The 18,967-nt window shown below is 34.1% G+C and overlaps 1 protein-coding gene across 1 annotated transcript in view; it reads right to left on the reverse strand.

The window, feature by feature from the left end:
- LOC143072828 (uncharacterized) overlaps window positions 1–18,967 on the reverse strand; it is an 81,243-nt gene that overhangs the window by 61,620 nt on the left and 656 nt on the right. Inside the window, exons 2-5 of the mRNA XM_076247931.1 lie at window positions 12,338–12,437; window positions 10,933–11,112; window positions 8,728–9,134; window positions 8,106–8,199 (exon numbers count right to left, since the gene is read on the reverse strand). Of these exons, the coding sequence (XP_076104046.1) occupies window positions 8,106–8,199; window positions 8,728–9,134; window positions 10,933–11,112; window positions 12,338–12,437 (781 nt within the window). The remainder of the gene's footprint in view (window positions 1–8,105; window positions 8,200–8,727; window positions 9,135–10,932; window positions 11,113–12,337; window positions 12,438–18,967) is intronic.

Raw genomic sequence — 18,967 nt, forward strand, 5'->3', positions numbered from 1 at the left:
GCCTTGGCTAACTAACAGATGTGTTTTTCAACATAAATAGGTTTCTCATTAAGTGGAAAACACGATAAACCACCATCAAAGCCTAGAAAACCAACATAAAGGAAACTACCCATAAGAGTGAAAATCTCCCCCCAGCACCGCCCAGACATGCCATTGGGGTATACTACAGCTCAAACTAAAGCGCAGGGTGTCTACTACATGCCTGAATCTTTATTTATGCTAAAATATATGGAGGTAAGCCAAAAAAATATTTAATCGACCCCTACCCCCAATTTGGATAGCCAGACCACAATATTGACCATACCATCCCCGGATCTTTTCACCCTAGGGACCAAACTGAGCCTATCATTGGTCTATACAAGGTATCATTGGTCTATACAAGGTGTCATTTTCATCGTAAAGGCCTTGTCAAACTTTAAGATGTGTTTTCCAACATGAATAGGTTCCTCATTAAGCGGAAAACACGATAAACCATCCTAAAAGCCTAGAAAACCAACATAAAAGCAAATATCCATAAGAGTGAAAATATTTTCCCAGCGCCGCCCAGGCATGTCATTGGGTTATACTATAGCTCAAACTAATGTTTAGGGTGTCTACTACATACCTGAAACTTTATGTATACTAAAATACGTGAACGTAAGCCAAAAAATATTTAATCGACCTCTACCCCAAATTTGGATAGCCAGACGCCATTATAGACCGTACCTACCCCGGATCTTTTCACCCTAGGGACCAAACTGAACATATCATTGGTCTATACAAGGTGTCATTTTCATCGTAAAGGCCTTGGCTAACTTAAAGATGTGTTTTCTAACATTAATAGGTGCTTCATTAAGCGGAAATCACGATGAACCATCATAAAAGCATAGAAAACCAACATAAAGGCAAATATCCATAAGAGTAAAAATCTTCCCCCAGCACCGCCCAGGCATGCCATTGGGATATATTATAGCTCAAACTAAAGCTAAGTGTGTCTACTACATGCCTGAATCTTTATTTATACTTAAATATGTGGACGTAAGCCAAAAAAATATTTAATCGACCTCTACCCCCAATTTGGATAGCCAGACAACAATATTGACCATACCAACCCCGAATCTTTTCACCCTAGGGACCAAACTGAGCCTATCATTGGTCTATACAAGTTGTAATTTTTACCGTAAAGGCCTTGGCTATATTTACGATGTGTTTTCCAACATAAATAGTTTCCTCATTAAGCGGAAATCACGATAAACCATCATAAAAGCATAGAAAACCAACATAAAGGCAAATATCCATAAAAGTGAAAAATTCCCCCCAGCACCGCCAAGGCATGCCATTGGGGTATATTATAGCTCAAACTAATGCTTAGTGTGTCTACTACATGCCTGAATCTTTATTTATACTAAAATATGTGAACGTAAGCCAGGAAAATATTTAATCGACCCCTACCCCCAATTTGGATAGTCAGACGCCAATATTGACCATACCTACCCCGGATCTTTTCACCCTAGGGACCAAACTGAGCATATCATTGGTCTATACAAGGTGTCATTTTCATCGTAAAGGCCTTGGCTAACTTAAAAATGTGTTTTGTAACATTAATAGGTGCTTCATTAAGCGGAAATCTTGATGAACCATCATAAAAGCATAGAAAACCAACATAAAGGCAAATATCCATAAGAGTGAAAATCTTCCCCCAGCACCGCCCAGGCATGCCATTGGGGTATTTTATAGCTCAAACTAAAGCTAAGTGTGTCTACTACATGCCTGAATCTTTATTTATACTAAAATATGTGAACGTAAGCCAAGAAAATATTTAATCGACCCCTACCCCCAATTTGGATAGCCAGAGTTCAATATTGACCATACCTACCCCGGATCTTTTCACCCTAGGGACCAAACTGAGCATGTCATTGGTCTATACAAGGTGTCATTTTAATCGTAAAGGCCTTGGCTAACTAAAAGATGTGTTTTCCAACATAAATAGTTCCTCATTAAGCGGTAAACACGATAAACCATCATAAAAGCCTAGAAAATCAACATAAAGGCAAATTTCCATTAAAGTGAAAATCTTCCCTCAGCACCGCTCAGGCATGCCATTGGGGTATACTATAGCTCAAACTAAAGCTCAGGGTGTTTATTACATGCCTGAGTCTTTATTTATGCTAAAATATGTGGAGGTAAGCCAAAAAAGTATTTAATCGACCCCTACCCCCAATTTGGATAGCCAGACAACAATATTGACCATACCAACCCCGGATCTTTTCACCCTAGGGACCAAAATGAGCATATCATTGGTCTATACAAGGTGTCATTTTCACCGTAAAGGCCTTGGCTAACTTTAAGATGTGTTTTCCAACATAAATAGTTGCCTTTCTAAAAGGAAAACACGATAAACCATCATAAAAGCCTAGAAAACCAACATAAAGGCAACTACGCATAAGAGTGAAAATATTCCCCCAGCACCGCCCAGGCATGCCATTGGGGTATAATATAGCTCAAACTGGAGCTAAGGGTGTCTACTACATGCCTGAATCTTTATTTATACTAAAATATGTGCAGGTAAGCCAAAAAAAATAATTAATCGACCCCTACCTGCAATTTGGATAGCCAGACAACAATATTGACCATACCAACCCCGGATCTTTTCACCCTAGGGACCAAACTGAGCTGATCATTGGTCTATACAAGGTGTCATTTTCATCGTAAAGGCCTTTGCTAACTGAAAGATGTGTTTTCCAACATAAAGAGTTCCTAATTAAGTGGAAAACACGATAAACCATCATAAAAGCCTAGAAAACCAACATAAAGGCAAATTTCCATTAAAGTGAAAATATTCCCCCAGCACCGCCCAGACATGCCATTGGGGTATATTATAGCTCAAACTAAAGCTAAGTGTGTCTACTACATGACTGAATCTTTATTTATACTAAAATATGTGCAGGTAAGCCAAAACAAATATTTAATCGACCCCTACCCCCAATTTGGATAGCCAGACAACAATATTGACCATACCAACCCCGGATCTTTTCAACCTAGGGACCAAACTGAGCATGTCATTGGTCTATACAAGGTGTCATTTTCATCGTAAAGGCCTTTGCTAACTGAAAGATGTGTTTTTTAACATAAAGAGTTCCTAATTAAGTGGAAAACACGATAAACCATCATAAAAGCATAGAAAACCAACATAAAGGCAAATATCCATAAGAGTAAAAATCTTCCCCCAGCACCGCCCAGGCATGCCATTGGGATATATTATAGCTCAAACTAAAGTTAAGTGTGTCTACTACATGCCTGAATCTTTATTTATACTAAAATATGTGAACGTAAGCCAAGAAAATATTTAATCGAGCCCTACCCCCAATTTGGATAGCCAGAGTTCAATAATGACCATACCTACCCCGGATCTTTTCACCCTAGGGACCAAACTGAGCATGTCATTGGTCTATACAAGGTGTCATTTTAATCGTAAAGGCCTTGGCTAACTAAAAGATGTGTTTTCCAACATAAATAGTTCCTCATTAAGCGGTAAACACGATAAACCATCATAAAAGCCTAGAAAATCAACATAAAGGCAAATTTCCATTAAAGTGAAAATCTTCCCTCAGCACCGCTCAGGCATGCCATTGGGGTATACTATAGCTCAAACTAAAGCTCAGGGTGTTTATTACATGCCTGAGTCTTTATTTATGCTAAAATATGTGGAGGTAAGCCAAAAAAGTATTTAATCGACCCCTACCCCCAATTTGGATAGCCAGACAACAATATTGACCATACCAACCCCGGATCTTTTCACCCTAGGGACCAAAATGAGCATATCATTGGTCTATACAAGGTGTCATTTTCACCGTAAAGGCCTTGGCTAACTTTAAGATGTGTTTTCCAACATAAATAGTTGCCTTTCTAAAAGGAAAACACGATAAACCATCATAAAAGCCTAGAAAACCAACATAAAGGCAACTACGCATAAGAGTGAAAATATTCCCCCAGCACCGCCCAGGCATGCCATTGGGGTATAATATAGCTCAAACTGGAGCTAAGGGTGTCTACTACATGCCTGAATCTTTATTTATACTAAAATATGTGCAGGTAAGCCAAAAAAAATAATTAATCGACCCCTACCTGCAATTTGGATAGCCAGACAACAATATTGACCATACCAACCCCGGATCTTTTCACCCTAGGGACCAAACTGAGCTGATCATTGGTCTATACAGGGTGTCATTTTCATCGTAAAGGCCTTTGCTAACTGAAAGATGTGTTTTCCAACATAAAGAGTTCCTAATTAAGTGGAAAACACGATAAACCATCATAAAAGCATAGAAAACCAACATAAAGGCAAATATCCATAAGAGTAAAAATCTTCCCCCAGCACCGCCCAGGCATGCCATTGGGATATATTATAGCTCAAACTAAAGCTAAGTGTGTCTACTACATGCCTGAATCTTTATTTATACTTAAATATGTGGAGGTAAGCCAAAAAAATATTTAATCGACCTCTACCCCCAATTTGGATAGCCAGACAACAATATTGACCATACCAACCCCGAATCTTTTCACCCTAGGGACCAAACTGAGCATATCATTGGTCTATACAAGGTGTCATTTTCATCGTAAAGGCCTTGGCTAACTTAAAAATGTGTTTTCCAGCATAAATAGGTTCGTCATTAAGCGGAAAACACGATAAGCCATCATCAAAGCCTATAAAACCAACATAAAGGCAACTACCGAGCTTTAAAATCGAGTGGGTTGTAACAACTGATCAATATTTTTTTGATTTTATGGTAGTATATTGATTACCCTTAGTGTTAAACATCATTATTCCGATATATATCACATGGTTATAAAAATAAGAAGATTTTATGTGTCCTTTTTTTTACTAATTCATCATTCAGTCCGGAATTTTCCGGAGTGTATATTTTTGTAATTTTTTGATATTACATTTCTGGTATTTATATTCATTTATTGAGGGAAAACAAATTGGTTCTTGACAAACAATACATTATCGACCAAAAACACTTGAAGAAATACAGTTATAATAGATCAATAGACAAAAAATATGTATGTATATATGATCGTTGGTAAGCAATATCAGAATCCAAAAATATCAAAATATGACACTAACTTGTTTTACCTTAAAAATCGAGTAGATTATAACAACTGATTGGTGGGTTTTTGATTTTATGGTAGTATATTGATTACCCTTAATGTAAAATATCATTATTCCGATATATATGACATTGTTAAAGAAATATGAAGCTTTTTATGTGTCCTTTTTTTCTAATTTGCTCATTCAGTCCGGAATTTTCCGGAGTGTATATTTTTGTAAATTTTTGATATTACATTTTTGCAATTTGTATTCATTTATTGAGGGAAAACTGATTGTTTCTTAACAAACAATACATAATCTATCATAGACACTTGAAGAAATACAGTTAATACAGCTAAATAGACAAAAAAATGTATTTGTGTATGGCCATAGGTAAACAATATCAAAATCCCAAAATATCAAAATATGACACTAATTTGTTTTACCTTATAAATCGAGTGGGTTATAACAACTGATTGATGGGTTTTTGATTTTATGGTAGTTTATTGATTACCCCTAATGTAAAATATCATTATTCCGATATATATCACGTTGTTAAAAAAATTAGAAGCTTTTTATGTGTCCTTTTTTTCTAATTTCTCATTCAGTCCGGAATTTTCCGGAGTGTATATTTTTGTAAATGTTTGATATTACATTTCTGCAATTTGTATTTATTTATTGAGGGAAAACTAATCGTTTCCTAACGAACAATACATAATATATCATAAACGCTTGAAGAAATACAGTTATAACAGCTAAATAGACAAAAATATAGTATTTGTATATGATCCTTGGTAAGCAATATCAAAATCCCAAAATATCAAAATATGACACTAATTTATGTACCTTAAAAATCGAGTGGGTTGGTGAAATAAATCAATGGGTTCTAATTCGGTCATTCATATATATCCATATGTAAATGTTTAGCTTTGAATGGCCTGTTTATTTTGCGCAGTAAAAAAAATAAAGCATATTTTTGAATGAGGTGTATATCCGGCGAGCGGGAATCCAATTCTGAAAAGGGTTCATAAAATATTATCCTTTTTTCCTCAAATACCAAAGAATAAACAGTTATCGGTGAATGATCAATGGAAAGCAACATATTCAGAGTTTACAAAAAATGTAAGAATGGTTAGTCTAAGTGATAAATTATTGAAATAATGACGATTTTATTTTTTGGGTCCGGACCCGGTCGGAGGGAATCCGGATTTACTCGGTCGGCGGGAGGATATAGGGGGATTTAACGTTTTAATGGTACAAAACCCTCTACCTTATTTGAAACAATAGTGTAACATCACAACATAGAAAGACGCTCTATAAAATATCATAACTATCATGGCTTAACTCAATCACAAAACGTATTAACACACAATGAACGAATAAATCTGATCTATAATACAATGTAAATAAAAAGTTATTAAAAATAAGGGATGAATAATCAAAGTAAAAGTATTTTGCCACTTTGAAATGTTATACAATTTCAAAAAAAAACATCAACTTTGAAAAACTGCATTAAAAAGTTAAGATATCTGTAAAAGTTACATTGTACCAAAGTCTGGAGTATGGCAGTTGTTATCCATTAATTTGATGTGTTTGAGCTTTTGATTTTGTTATTTAATTAGGGAATTTTCATTTTGAATTTTCATTTGAGCTCGGTATTTTTTGTGATTTTACTTTTTGTACCAAGATAATAAAAAGACATCGATCCATCGTTTGCATTTCATGGAAGGTAGTTATGATGCTTAGTCATACAAATTCTAATCTAATACGAATTTAAGTTACAAGACAAATTCTTCGACTCTCACTTTGCTGTCAGTGTCATTCACTTTCCTGCAATTGTGAGTTAAGCCCCAGAATAGCTCTAAATGGGAACATGACAATTCGAAAAACGTGGCACGGACAGAAAGCGAGGACTGGATAAAAAATTAAAGTAAAGCATACAAATACAGATAATTCAAAACAATGACATTTATATCTATGTGATAACTGTTCTTTCTAGATTTAGACATTTCAATTTTACCACGAACTCTTTCTATAACTGGTTAATTATCAAGCCAGGGATTTTGTTATCTCAAGTTACTTAAAATCTTAAAACTAAATTCTTCCATAAATATAACAATTTGCATTTGAAATATATATAACCTTCTTGATCGTTTAAATAAACTTATGTTTATGTGGTTCATACATGTTTTTCGTTTTTCGTTTTTTTCCCGTTTGAATGGATTTACACTAGTAATTTTTGGGGCTCTCTATCGCTTGCTGTTCGGTGTGAGTCAAGGCTCTGTGTTAAATGCCGTACCTTGACCTATAATTGTTTACTTTTATAAATTGTTACTTGGATGGAGAGTTGTCTTATCGTCACTCATAACACATCTTCATATATCTATTTAATATGGGATTTTTTTAACAGAAAAGTAAATAAAATGACTTGGGGACTAAGTTGAAATATTTATATTTACCTCTACCGATAAGTACCCTAGAAGTGTCATCTATTGATAGTAGTTTGACCTTTCATGTTGGTAAAAATTAATATCAAAATAAGAATTTGCATAAAAAAAGGTTATAAGGTTCACGTATTGACTTTTTTAAAAAGCAACTTGTTTTATAAAACCTATGCATATTCTTGGCTCTACAATCTGTCGAAACCTTTATCGCGTTCTTGTACAAGATCATGTTTTTTTCTCGTGATTCTACATGACGTCTTCACACTCCATCCATTGGAATTTAGATGTGCACTGATTGATATTAATGTCTCAGATACTTGATTTTTTATGAATTGGGGCTACATGTAGAGAAGGAACTGTTTATCATGCGCGTCTAGTTTACCAATGAACCTGTCGCCTTGGATGGTGTTTGACCAGATTGTAGCACCTGAATTCATCCTGTTTTTGACGGGGTTCATGTTGCTCAGTATTTTGTTCTCTGAATTGTAGTCTGTGGACTTACGACGAATCATCGTTTTCCCTTTGCGTTGTATGTAAACTGATACTGGCATATAAGTTTCAAGATTAAACTAAAATTAAAAAATGCTTACTTCCCATGTAACCATGATCTCGACCTGTCTCGGTGAAAATTCTTATTTCGCCCTCTATTCCAACTATGAAAAGTACGATCCAATCATTGAAATCCTGAAAATATTAATATTGGAGTATGTAATTGAATGATTAGTTAACAAAGAAGCAAGATTGTTGGTTGCTTTTTAAAATAAATCAGCGAATAATCGTCAAATTAAAATAACCATCGGCAGGCAAAAATCTAATTTTAAGCCTCTTCCGTAATTTATACAAAAACGCTCTTCAACAAGTACTTAAAATTAAAGTTTGAATTTGCTTTTTCCTAATTGTGAGTTCCATTCGTTGTTGGGTGGGTTTTTTTTTTTTTTTTTTTTTTTTTGTCTAAAGTACATATACGGGAAATATTGCCGCATTTAACCATACTTTCATAATACATAAATAAGGCCGTTAGTTTTCTCGTTTGAATTGTTTTGCATTGTCATTTTGGGGGCTTTTATAGCTGACTGTGCGGTATAGGCTTTGTTGAAGGCCGTACGGTAACCTATAGTTGTTAATTGTTGTGTCATTTTGGTCTCTTGTGGAGAGTTGTCTCATTTGCAATCATACCACATCTTCTTTTTTTATCTTTAGATTGTTACTTACAACATTATCTATTTGCAGATTTAGTGGTGAATTGTTGTTGAGAATAAAATTACCAGCAATGGATTTCTGAACAGGATTTATTGTAACGCCATAATAAGGAGCACGGTTACTACAAGGTCCGTCTCCGAATAGATTGTAGTTTTTATCTTCATAAGTAAAATCTTCCATTGTTTTGAAACGGACCATGAACTTAAATTTGTGTGCAAACGTAATGTAACTCATGCCCCATATTGTAATAATTCCGTCCCCATAAAACGTCACAGCCGTTTTACCAGTACTTCCCGCCACTGGGTTGAATTTTAATGTACTTGTTGGTAACGATGGAACACTTCCGTCCTCGGACAGTGTTGTCCTGTCAAATAGGAACTGGAAATAAGGACGGCAGCTTACTATTTTATTGTTCTGTTCTACAAAATAATGAATGAATGAATGAATGGAGATCACATGACATGCTATGACAATGCATAATGTATAGACTAGTTTGACAAAAAACGATAAATGAGAACAACACAATATATATATAAAGAAATATATCAGATATAGTTTTCCGTGCATTCTTCAAATGGTTGTAGTGGTTTTGAGAAGAAAATTTATGTACAATTGTTAAAAACACAATTTATGTAAGCTGTACCATTTCTATAGCCAAGGTAGATCATCTCCACGCTCCCTTTTAGAATATAGCTCCTCCTGAACTCCAGTATGATACATCTTTGGTTTTCAATCTTTTGAGTTTACGTGTAACAGATGTTTGAAATTCTGAAAAACACTTCCCACGCTTGACCAAATTTGATTAAGTTTCGTTTTTATTTTAAACGGCTATGAATATTCATATAAAAAAAGCATGAAGCAGAGAACCCTTGAAGTTGCAAAGCATTGCATTGCTGAGCTCTTTATGACCAGTCATCTTACCCGTAGTCAACTAATTTTCCGAAATAAAATTCTATTTAACACATTGTTTGATTGATTCAAGAAATCCGTTTTCTCGCCAAATAAAATGTAAATATTTATCTTAAATTGAGAATGGAAAATGGGAATATGTCGAAGAGACACGGCCAAACCAAAGAGCAGATAACAGCTGCAGTTCACCAATGGGTCCTCAACGCAACGAATCCCGCACCCGGAGGTGGGCCTCAGCTGGCCCCTAAACAAAAATGTGTACTAGTTCAGTGAAAATGGACGTCTATTAAACTCTTAAACATATAAATGAACTAAAATTAAAAATCATACAAGACGAACAAAAACCAGAGGCCCCTGAATTAAGACAGGCGCAAAACTGCGGCGGGGTTGAACATGGTTTTTTTAGATCTCAACCCTCCTCTATACCTCTAGCCAATGTAAAAAAAAAAAACGCTAAGCAATACGACCAGTTAAACTCAGTTCAAAAGAATTCCGAGACTGATGTCAGAAAATGACATACAATATAAAAAAATACCATGTCGATTTTGCCTTTCATGTTTTATGCAGTAACACATGCTACATAATTGTATAAAACAAACTGAACATTTTTTAAAGAAGATATGCCTTTAATAGTTAGACACAAACAAGGAAGATATTCTAACAAAAACAAAGGGTATTTAATACGTGCATGATTAACCGATAGGTATCTTGTAAAACAGAAATGTGCTCTGTAAGTATAGAAAGAAAACTAAGTTCAGCATGTTAAGTGGAGTCACTTCTAAATACAACAAAGCACACGTGTTTGATATAATACCAATTACTTTTGTATTAACAATAAACGATATTGACAATGAGATGGCTAAGATCTCAAATTTTAACTTATTTAATTCTTCTCTTGTTCTCGTTTCTATCCCAAATCATTAGTCATAAAAGTGGTAATTATATGTATATATTGAGTTATTTTTTTTTTCACTTTTTTTGTGTCACTTAGAGGATATGGTGATGATATCACTGTCACTGAAAGTCTCTGTTCATTTAATTCACAACTTTGTAGTCGAACTTTATGCATATTGTATAAAATAATTCCTTGTTTGACGACCGCGTCTTAAATTCTATATGTTGAAATGTTTAATATTTATGCCGTTTGGTTACTGTTCCAATGCAATATACCCAATCCAGATCTAACATTTTTCATAAGAATTCGGTAACTGGACAATACAAATAGTGTTTCCAGATCTGCATGTACAAATGTAGTTCTTTAAACATATTTTGCGTGATAAGCCTCCAAATTTCCCCTCTAAACCTTACCTAATATCCTTTTAGTAATTACAAAAACTGCCACTCTCGGTATTCTTGTTAATTTTGGCTTTATACAATCACAGTACGAAGGAGAATACGTGTAGCCAGCTTTACATTGTCTAAGAATAGCATAACCATTAATATGTATGATATAATTCGACGGATCTGTCACTGCTTCAAGGTGGCAGCCTATAGAAATAAAGCAGGTAATCATTTACGTAAGATTAAAAATAAATAAATAAAAGATTTATGAGCAATTTATGCCAAAAGCTGATTATTAGAAAAAAAAATCAACCATTAAATTTGTGATATTCTGTACTCAAATTAAAACAATAAAACATTGTATGTAAAGATGACGTGTAATACATCGTCTATCAATTAAAAGTAGTGAAAGTTGATTATTTACTAAAATGAAAACCTTTTTATGTATTTTTATAACTGAACTCTGAAAATTAAACCAGGAAGCGGACATAAGTTTATTAATTGCTTTGATTAAAACTATAAAGAGGCCCTAGAGATCTTGTATCGCTAACATTGAATACATAAGTAACATTTCTTGCGTAATAGAGACGACCCAAAATATATCAATCAATTATTCTATACAGTCTGTCTCGATCAGGATCAGGGATGACAATCAAAACTGTTACTTTAAAAGGCGTTTATAGTGGAGCAGAATGTTTGCCTTACAAACCGATTTCATGAGAGATTCAGTTAACAGTATTGCGCAGAGAAAATGTGACACTCTTGCAACACGGTAAAAATGATTTAACGACCCGATTCTGACCAAACGTGGCTGTGTATTTATACATCCCACACCAAAAAAAGAACAGAAATTCTACTGCTTGGTTTGGGTATTTCACATTTATTATTTCTAGTCCAGCCTTTTAGGGGACCGGAAGGAAGACATCACCATTGGGTATTATAAATTTAAATCAAGACACTTTTGAAATTATCAAGGCTTTGCTAGGTTTACGTTTTACCGATCTTCAAATTTCATAAACCGATAATCATTACATATCAAGGAAACCCAAAAAATACTTGTAGAAATCCATGATCTTCATCCTGCTATGCATACTTCGACCATCACGCGTATCTACATGCAGTCAAAATGCACAATCGGGATTGGATATAATCAGTTAATTACAAATTAAACGACTTTTCTGAGTTCTAAAGATCTGTAGATCTAAGCAAGCATGATCAATTTGCTTTTGAGTTGATTGAGAAATGATTGTGTGTCATGGATAGATACTCAATATCCATTTGTTTTTCTATTGTACCGTCTCTGTTCTAACCAATAAACTACATAAACATTAAAAGGAAATGATTGTAAAATCCCATGACGGTCAAAAGGATTGAGTGTGTGATAAAGTTTATCTTGAAAATAATTGAGAATATATGTCTTACAAATTAATACCTGGATTGGTTCGAGCAATAGGGAACCAGTTGTTTAGGACTGTTTGACTGTTACATGGTAAACATTGCTCTAACAGGTACATCAGCGTTAAAATGAACATCTAAAATAAACATAAATTCCTTGAAAAAAACATAGTACACAATGAATGTTCAGAGAAAAAAATGTTTACAAAATATTTAACAAATAAATTCATCCCTCGGGCTAATAGTTGACATCCGGAAAAATTAGTATTAAATTGAATATAAAATTTATAATCAGATGAACTTGACAGTTATCATCGGATAAATAATATCTTTTAATATTGCATTTGAAGAAAAAACTGACGCAAATTAAAATGTCATAAACAAATGACGCCAACAGCAGAGTCACAGCGTACAATTGGTTGGCCATTGATTCAATGTTTGTCCCTAGAGGTACTATATCTGCTGTTTTTTTCGAATAATTCAGTTACCTCGCTTACAATATCTTTGAAAAATATACAAGCTGTTAAGATGCCATATAGAAACGTAACTGTATAATTATGTTTGTAACAACATATCGTCAAGATCTTGAACTAATCGAATCAGCAAAAATGCTTGACATGTTGAATCTTCCTTTCATCTTCTCTAACCAAATTAAGGCTAAAAGTATAGCGCAGAGGGGTCGACAAACTTATTCTCTATGCCAGATATGTATGTCAGTTTTTTGAAGAAGTCACAAGCGTACTGTCCAAAGATATGCTTGGTCAACACATGCGCTATTTGTTTCCGATCCTAAAAACCAATTGAAGTTATTGGAAAATTACAATTACTGGCAATTTTAACGTCATAATAAAAACAAATGCTTCCTATTTTCAGATCCGTGATCAAACTTGGTTTACAAATCGTCCAATTATCATTTGAGAAACATTATACACCAACGAATCTTATAAACACTAAATTTTATTGTTACATACATTCAATTTATATTATTGATTATGCACGTTCATGGATCTAGTCTGTCGATACCTTTATCTTGGCATTGCATGGGGTCTAGCCTAGCACTGAGGTTGTAAGTTCTAACCCCGCTCGTAAGGTTTACTTTAAATCACCAACTATCAATCAATCAACCATAAGGTCATGTGACTGTTTATGACGTCTTTAACAAAATCCATTGGATGTGTACTGATTGACAGTTTCGTCTAAGATGCATGATTTTTTTTTATGTTGTTATTAATTGGCTTTGAAAATAGCTTTCATTAACCGAGAGTATACTCAGATATGTACTTAATGACTTTTGGTTGGTGGGATGTACAAGTACCCGCCCACGTCCACTCTGTGTTTTTGTTATATGTATTTCTATTTGTATATCCATCTGATAAGCCTTTTTAAACTGATTTTCATAGTCCGTTCTTATGTTGTAATGTTACACCACTGTCAGAGGTTAAGGGAGTGTTGAGATCCCGCTAACTTGGTTAAACTCGCCTCATTTTGCCAGTGCCTGTCCCGAGCCAGAAGCCTGTAATTCAGTGTTTGTCGTTTGTTGCTGTGGTACATATTTGTTTTTCTTTCTTTTTTTTTCGTTTTGATTGTTTTACCTTTGTCATTTCGGGGCCTTTTATAGCTGACTATGCGGTATGGGTTTCGCTCATTGTTGAAGGCCGTACGGTGACATCTATTTGCAAATTTCTGTGTCATTTGGTCTTTTGTGGAGAGTTGTCTCATTGCCAATCATACCACATCTTCTTTTTTTATATATTCAGATGTATATCATGCATGGTGAGGCCACTGTACATCATATATCAGAGATTTGTATTTATTTGCGTTTGTAACCGCTTTTAACAGAGATGTGTCATAGAACAGATATCAAAGTGTTTGTAAAGTAGCGTCAAGCAGGAGCAATACAAACCCTATAAAGCCTCGAACGAACCATCGTGTTTCAGAAGAATAAATATCATATACATCCACAGGGCCACCTGTATTACAGATATTCTATAACTGTCACAAAATTGATCAAATTAGTGTTGACAGGCATGGCCTTCGAATTTAGTTTTTTTAAAGAGATAACTTCAACTTTACTTTTGAGAACCCTCAGGTCAATAGCTTCTTTGAAAGCAGCAATCCTCTGTCAAGGAACTTGTCATCAAAAACACAAGCCCTAGGAAGCAGTTAAGATCAGTAAACGACGGAATTTTTTATTGAGGAATAATTTAATTTTGGATGTAACGCGTCTTCTGATTGGATGACTTTGTTTAGTTTATCAGCCCATGCATAGACATAATTTAGTCATGTGACCGTGACATCATCAACGTTTTTCGTGGTTTTCTCTGGTTTAAAATGAAATTTATAGGATTAAATTATGAAAATTAACAGTAATATTCTGTCAGTCTATTCGAAATAACATAAAAAATATTACAGTCATTCCTTAATAGTCAAAAATAATAAAAAGAGGCGATTTCAGGAAACTAGAAAACAATAAATCACAAATAATTTTCCTGGATAGAGAACATCCCTGAATTAACATGTTAAGGTTGTAGTAAAGTAACAATTATTGCGTTGTACGTGCTTTGGTTGTATACTGCACCATGACAATTCTACTTAACTATTATGTTACAATAATTATTTCTTAATGGTTAACTAAGTACATAAAATGACATGTTAATAACAAGAAACACGAATGGTACATGTGTGGAAGTGTGAAGCAGTTATGTTTGATGTTCTAACGTACGGCATTCGTAGCATGTCAATGATTAATGTGTGCAATTTTACCTGATAGTTTGTTTTGACACTGTAAAAAATGCAGTACGTATCTAGGCATTGCATATGGTAGAGCATAACATATGTTTACAAAGAAATACACTTTTCACGTGAAATTATTAAAGCTATCCTCATTTTTATTAATTTCATAAATAAAAATAAAAACGGACGTAAACGGACGACAATTAGATTCTGAAGAGGGTTTGGCAGATTTTGAAGAAAAAATAATCTTGCCTTATGATACAGTGTATATAAAGTGCGAATCCAGTCGGTTCATTTTCACTGTTGTATGCGAGTATGTTCATTGTAGAATAAAGGATCATGGGAAAACTTTATTTGTTTACGTTTTGAAAATACCAAAATAATTGATTTGAAACTAAATTTTAACATATTTTCATTATGATGTGTCTTTTTAATGTAAAATAACAGTATTAAAGTTCAAATATGTGTTATAAAAGCAACATAACATAGATTATCAGTTATTAAAAGCGACCCATTTTCACTATAGATGCGATGAATTATCACTGTATGGCATTCATTTCTGATGTAGAATTTTCGAAAATGCGATGAATTTTTATTGTAGATTAATGTAATAATTAGACTTGCAACAAATGAAAAACTTATTTGATTACTTTAATATTTATATCTATTTATAACTTGTATATGTCTATAGAAACTGGCTGGCCATTTATACGTTTTCCCACAGTATTGACCTGTGTGAACTGTAAACTGGAATGTTTCCCCGCTATGTTTTTTTTTTCCGGTTCGTATATTGCTATGATGTCGTTATCGTCTGCGTCGTCCGAAGACCCATTTGGTTTCCGGACAACTTTAATTTAAGTGAATGGATCTATATAAATTTTAAAGAAGGTTCAATACCACAAACGGAAGGTTGGGATAATGTTGGGGATGATGGTTCCAACCGTTTACGAAAAAGGGGCATGAAAGAAGCGTGTTTTTAGTGTCAGGATAATTACTTGTGTATAAGAATTTTGATTGTTCTGAAATTGTACCACAGTGTTCAATACCACAAGCAGAATGTTAGGATTTATTTTGGGGTTATGGTACTAACAGTTTAGGAATGAAGGAACAAAAAGGGACAAAAAACAATCATGTTTGTAGTTTCCGGATAATTACTTGTGTGTACGTTTTTGGGTCTTTTTCGCATTATCACAAAGGGAAGACTGGGATTTGGTTCGGGGATAATTGCCCCAAACATGCAGAAATTAGGGGCAAAAGAAATGGTAAAACAAACATTTTTCTAGTTTCCAGACAATATCTTGTGTTCAAGTGTATGGACCTCTCTAAAATTGTACTGCAAGGTTCATTACCAGAAAGGAAAGACTGGGATTTGGTTTGATGGTTATTTATCCTAGAAGGAAAACAAAATGTTACGGGCGGGAAGAAACCTTCAGTTGCACAGTATTGCGCATACGATTTCAGATCTTCGACCACATTTACCATGTTTCAGAAACCTATATAACGTCATAAATTTGATCACAATCCAAATTCAGATGGTATCAAGCTTTAATATTATGTACAAATTTGCCCCAACTGTTCAGGGTTCGATCTCTGAGGTCAGCGAAGCATTTTTAATGTTTTACTATAAAACAAGCAGATGTGATTAAAAGTTCCTGTTGCTTTCTTCATATGCATGGTAAGCTATGCCAGCATAGGCGTATCCATCGGGGCCTTGGACAAATTTGGTTGATTATATAGGGAATCACTGAAGCAGGACTTGAGCCCCCCCCCCCTTTTTATGTCAGCCATTGGGCCCACCTTACAAAAAGTTCCGGATCCGCCACTGCCCAGTTCTGCTTTTGAAGTGTTTGGAACAATGAGTACAAATCACGCTTTCTCCATGCTATCAGTTGTTATGCTTATTGAGAAGTCTTAAAATTTTAATTCACACTGACCAGTCACATTTGTTTAACCCATTTGTGTGGATCTTCTTATGCCTGGGAAAACTAGCTACCCATTTTGTCTTGAAAGGACAATGCGTGCATTGGTATGAACCCCTCCTTAACTTTAGTTCTTTTTTCTGTGATTCATCTTCACTTGCCTCCCCTATTGTTGAGCCCCCAAATGCTTCAACATCCATATTCTGAAGGAAAGATAGTTTTTAGCTCGATTGTTGTTTGCATGTTCTTTACTGTATAAAATGAAACGACAATGTGACATATAATTATCCAAAGTCATTAAAGCTTGAAATGCAAGTCAAGTTGTGTAGGGCAAACTTATCTGTCAAAAACGTATACTGATAAAGTTGCATTGGAACAGGATGTACGTGTTGTAGAGCACCATTGATACTACCGCAGAGGTCGAACCCTGAACAGCTTGTGGTAACTATGTACACAACATTTAAGCTAGACTTCATTTTTGATGAAATAAAAAAAAAGGTTGAATTTCGGACCCTTTGGGACTCAATGTGGACCATTTCGATAACTTGGCCCAAAATACCAAAATCCCAAATTTAAAAACACGGTAAGGTTCAGCATTCCAAAGTACCCCAAATATTAAACTGTTGTTGAAATCCAAAAGAATTTATTTCTTGACAGTTTGGACCCCACAAACTTGTTAAATGGGCCAAAAATTAAAAAAATAATAATAAACACAATCATGTATGGATTCAGCCTACCAAAGAACCTCAAATTTTATTTTGAACCCTGTGGGCCAATTTAAAACCGGACCCAAAAACAAAATTCTTACTTCAAAACCTCATTGAAATTGGTCAAGAAGTGATTTATAAAAAAAATATTAGAAAGTATTGTTGTTTTTATCCCTTTTTATCCAATTCTATTTCGATAGACATGAGAGATGTACGTATTCAGTGATGAAGTTCCAATGCATTGGATAAATATAACTACACTTTAAATAAAGATTCTGATGAATTATAAAAAAATCTATGACATGCTTCTTCTGATTGGTAAATAGACCCATACTCGAAATCCAATGATAATTTTTTTTTTTGCACATGCGTATAATGACTACTGCAGAAACATGAATTTTATCAAATTGGCATGCATTTGAAAATATTTTGCATTAATCTAAAAACACTTTCAACTCTGAAATGATCCACATATTGTTATATTATGACAACGATGTGTTTTGTTAGAAATAAATATTAATTCTATTGAATTTATTGGAGTGTTCAATCAAACTTTTCATCTCAAAGTCAGCACTACCAAATCCTTTTCTTACTTTAATTATTGTTTGAGCAAGCCGGCTGAATTTGGAATTTAATTCATAAAAATTAATAAAATTCATACAGTGAAAATGCACCGCATATACAATACTAATGAATCGCTCTACAGTGAAAATGAAAGTAAAGTATCATTTTTCAACAGTGAACATGACTCGCATAAAGATAGCATCATAGTGGAATTCAATACAATATGGGTAAACTGAATAACAAAATCTATTCTACGTTATACAACATTAATAATTGTGTTGTAATGAATATTTTTTTGCAACTACATCTTTCCTGCTAGTTTTTAATCACCTGCACGATTTGTTCGTTAAAACGTCCTAAATATTCACCTTTTTCGGTATATATTTCACGTATGGATGGCTCTCGGCGCGATAAAAACCCGTTCCCATCTCTTACTTTGTATAACTAGTATTATATATTACTAAATATAATACATGTGAACAATTTTCTTCATTTTCTATAAAAATCATAATTTTTTCGTCTGTTTATTTACCATTCTACAGCAGAAATGCATGGCATATACAGTGAAAATGGTATTTTAGGATCCGCACTTTAAATACACTGTGATATATGAAAATAAACATTCCGATTACAATTCGCTCCGCTCGCCAAGTATGATAGATGTATTGTCACTTGCAGATGTGGGACCATAAAACAACTGTCTTTAACTTGAAAAAAAATCTTTTTTGTTAAAATCCTAACAAA

Source organism: Mytilus galloprovincialis, chromosome 4 (genome assembly GCF_965363235.1).
Source record: "Mytilus galloprovincialis chromosome 4, xbMytGall1.hap1.1, whole genome shotgun sequence".
Classification (NCBI taxonomy): domain Eukaryota; kingdom Metazoa; phylum Mollusca; class Bivalvia; order Mytilida; family Mytilidae; genus Mytilus; species Mytilus galloprovincialis.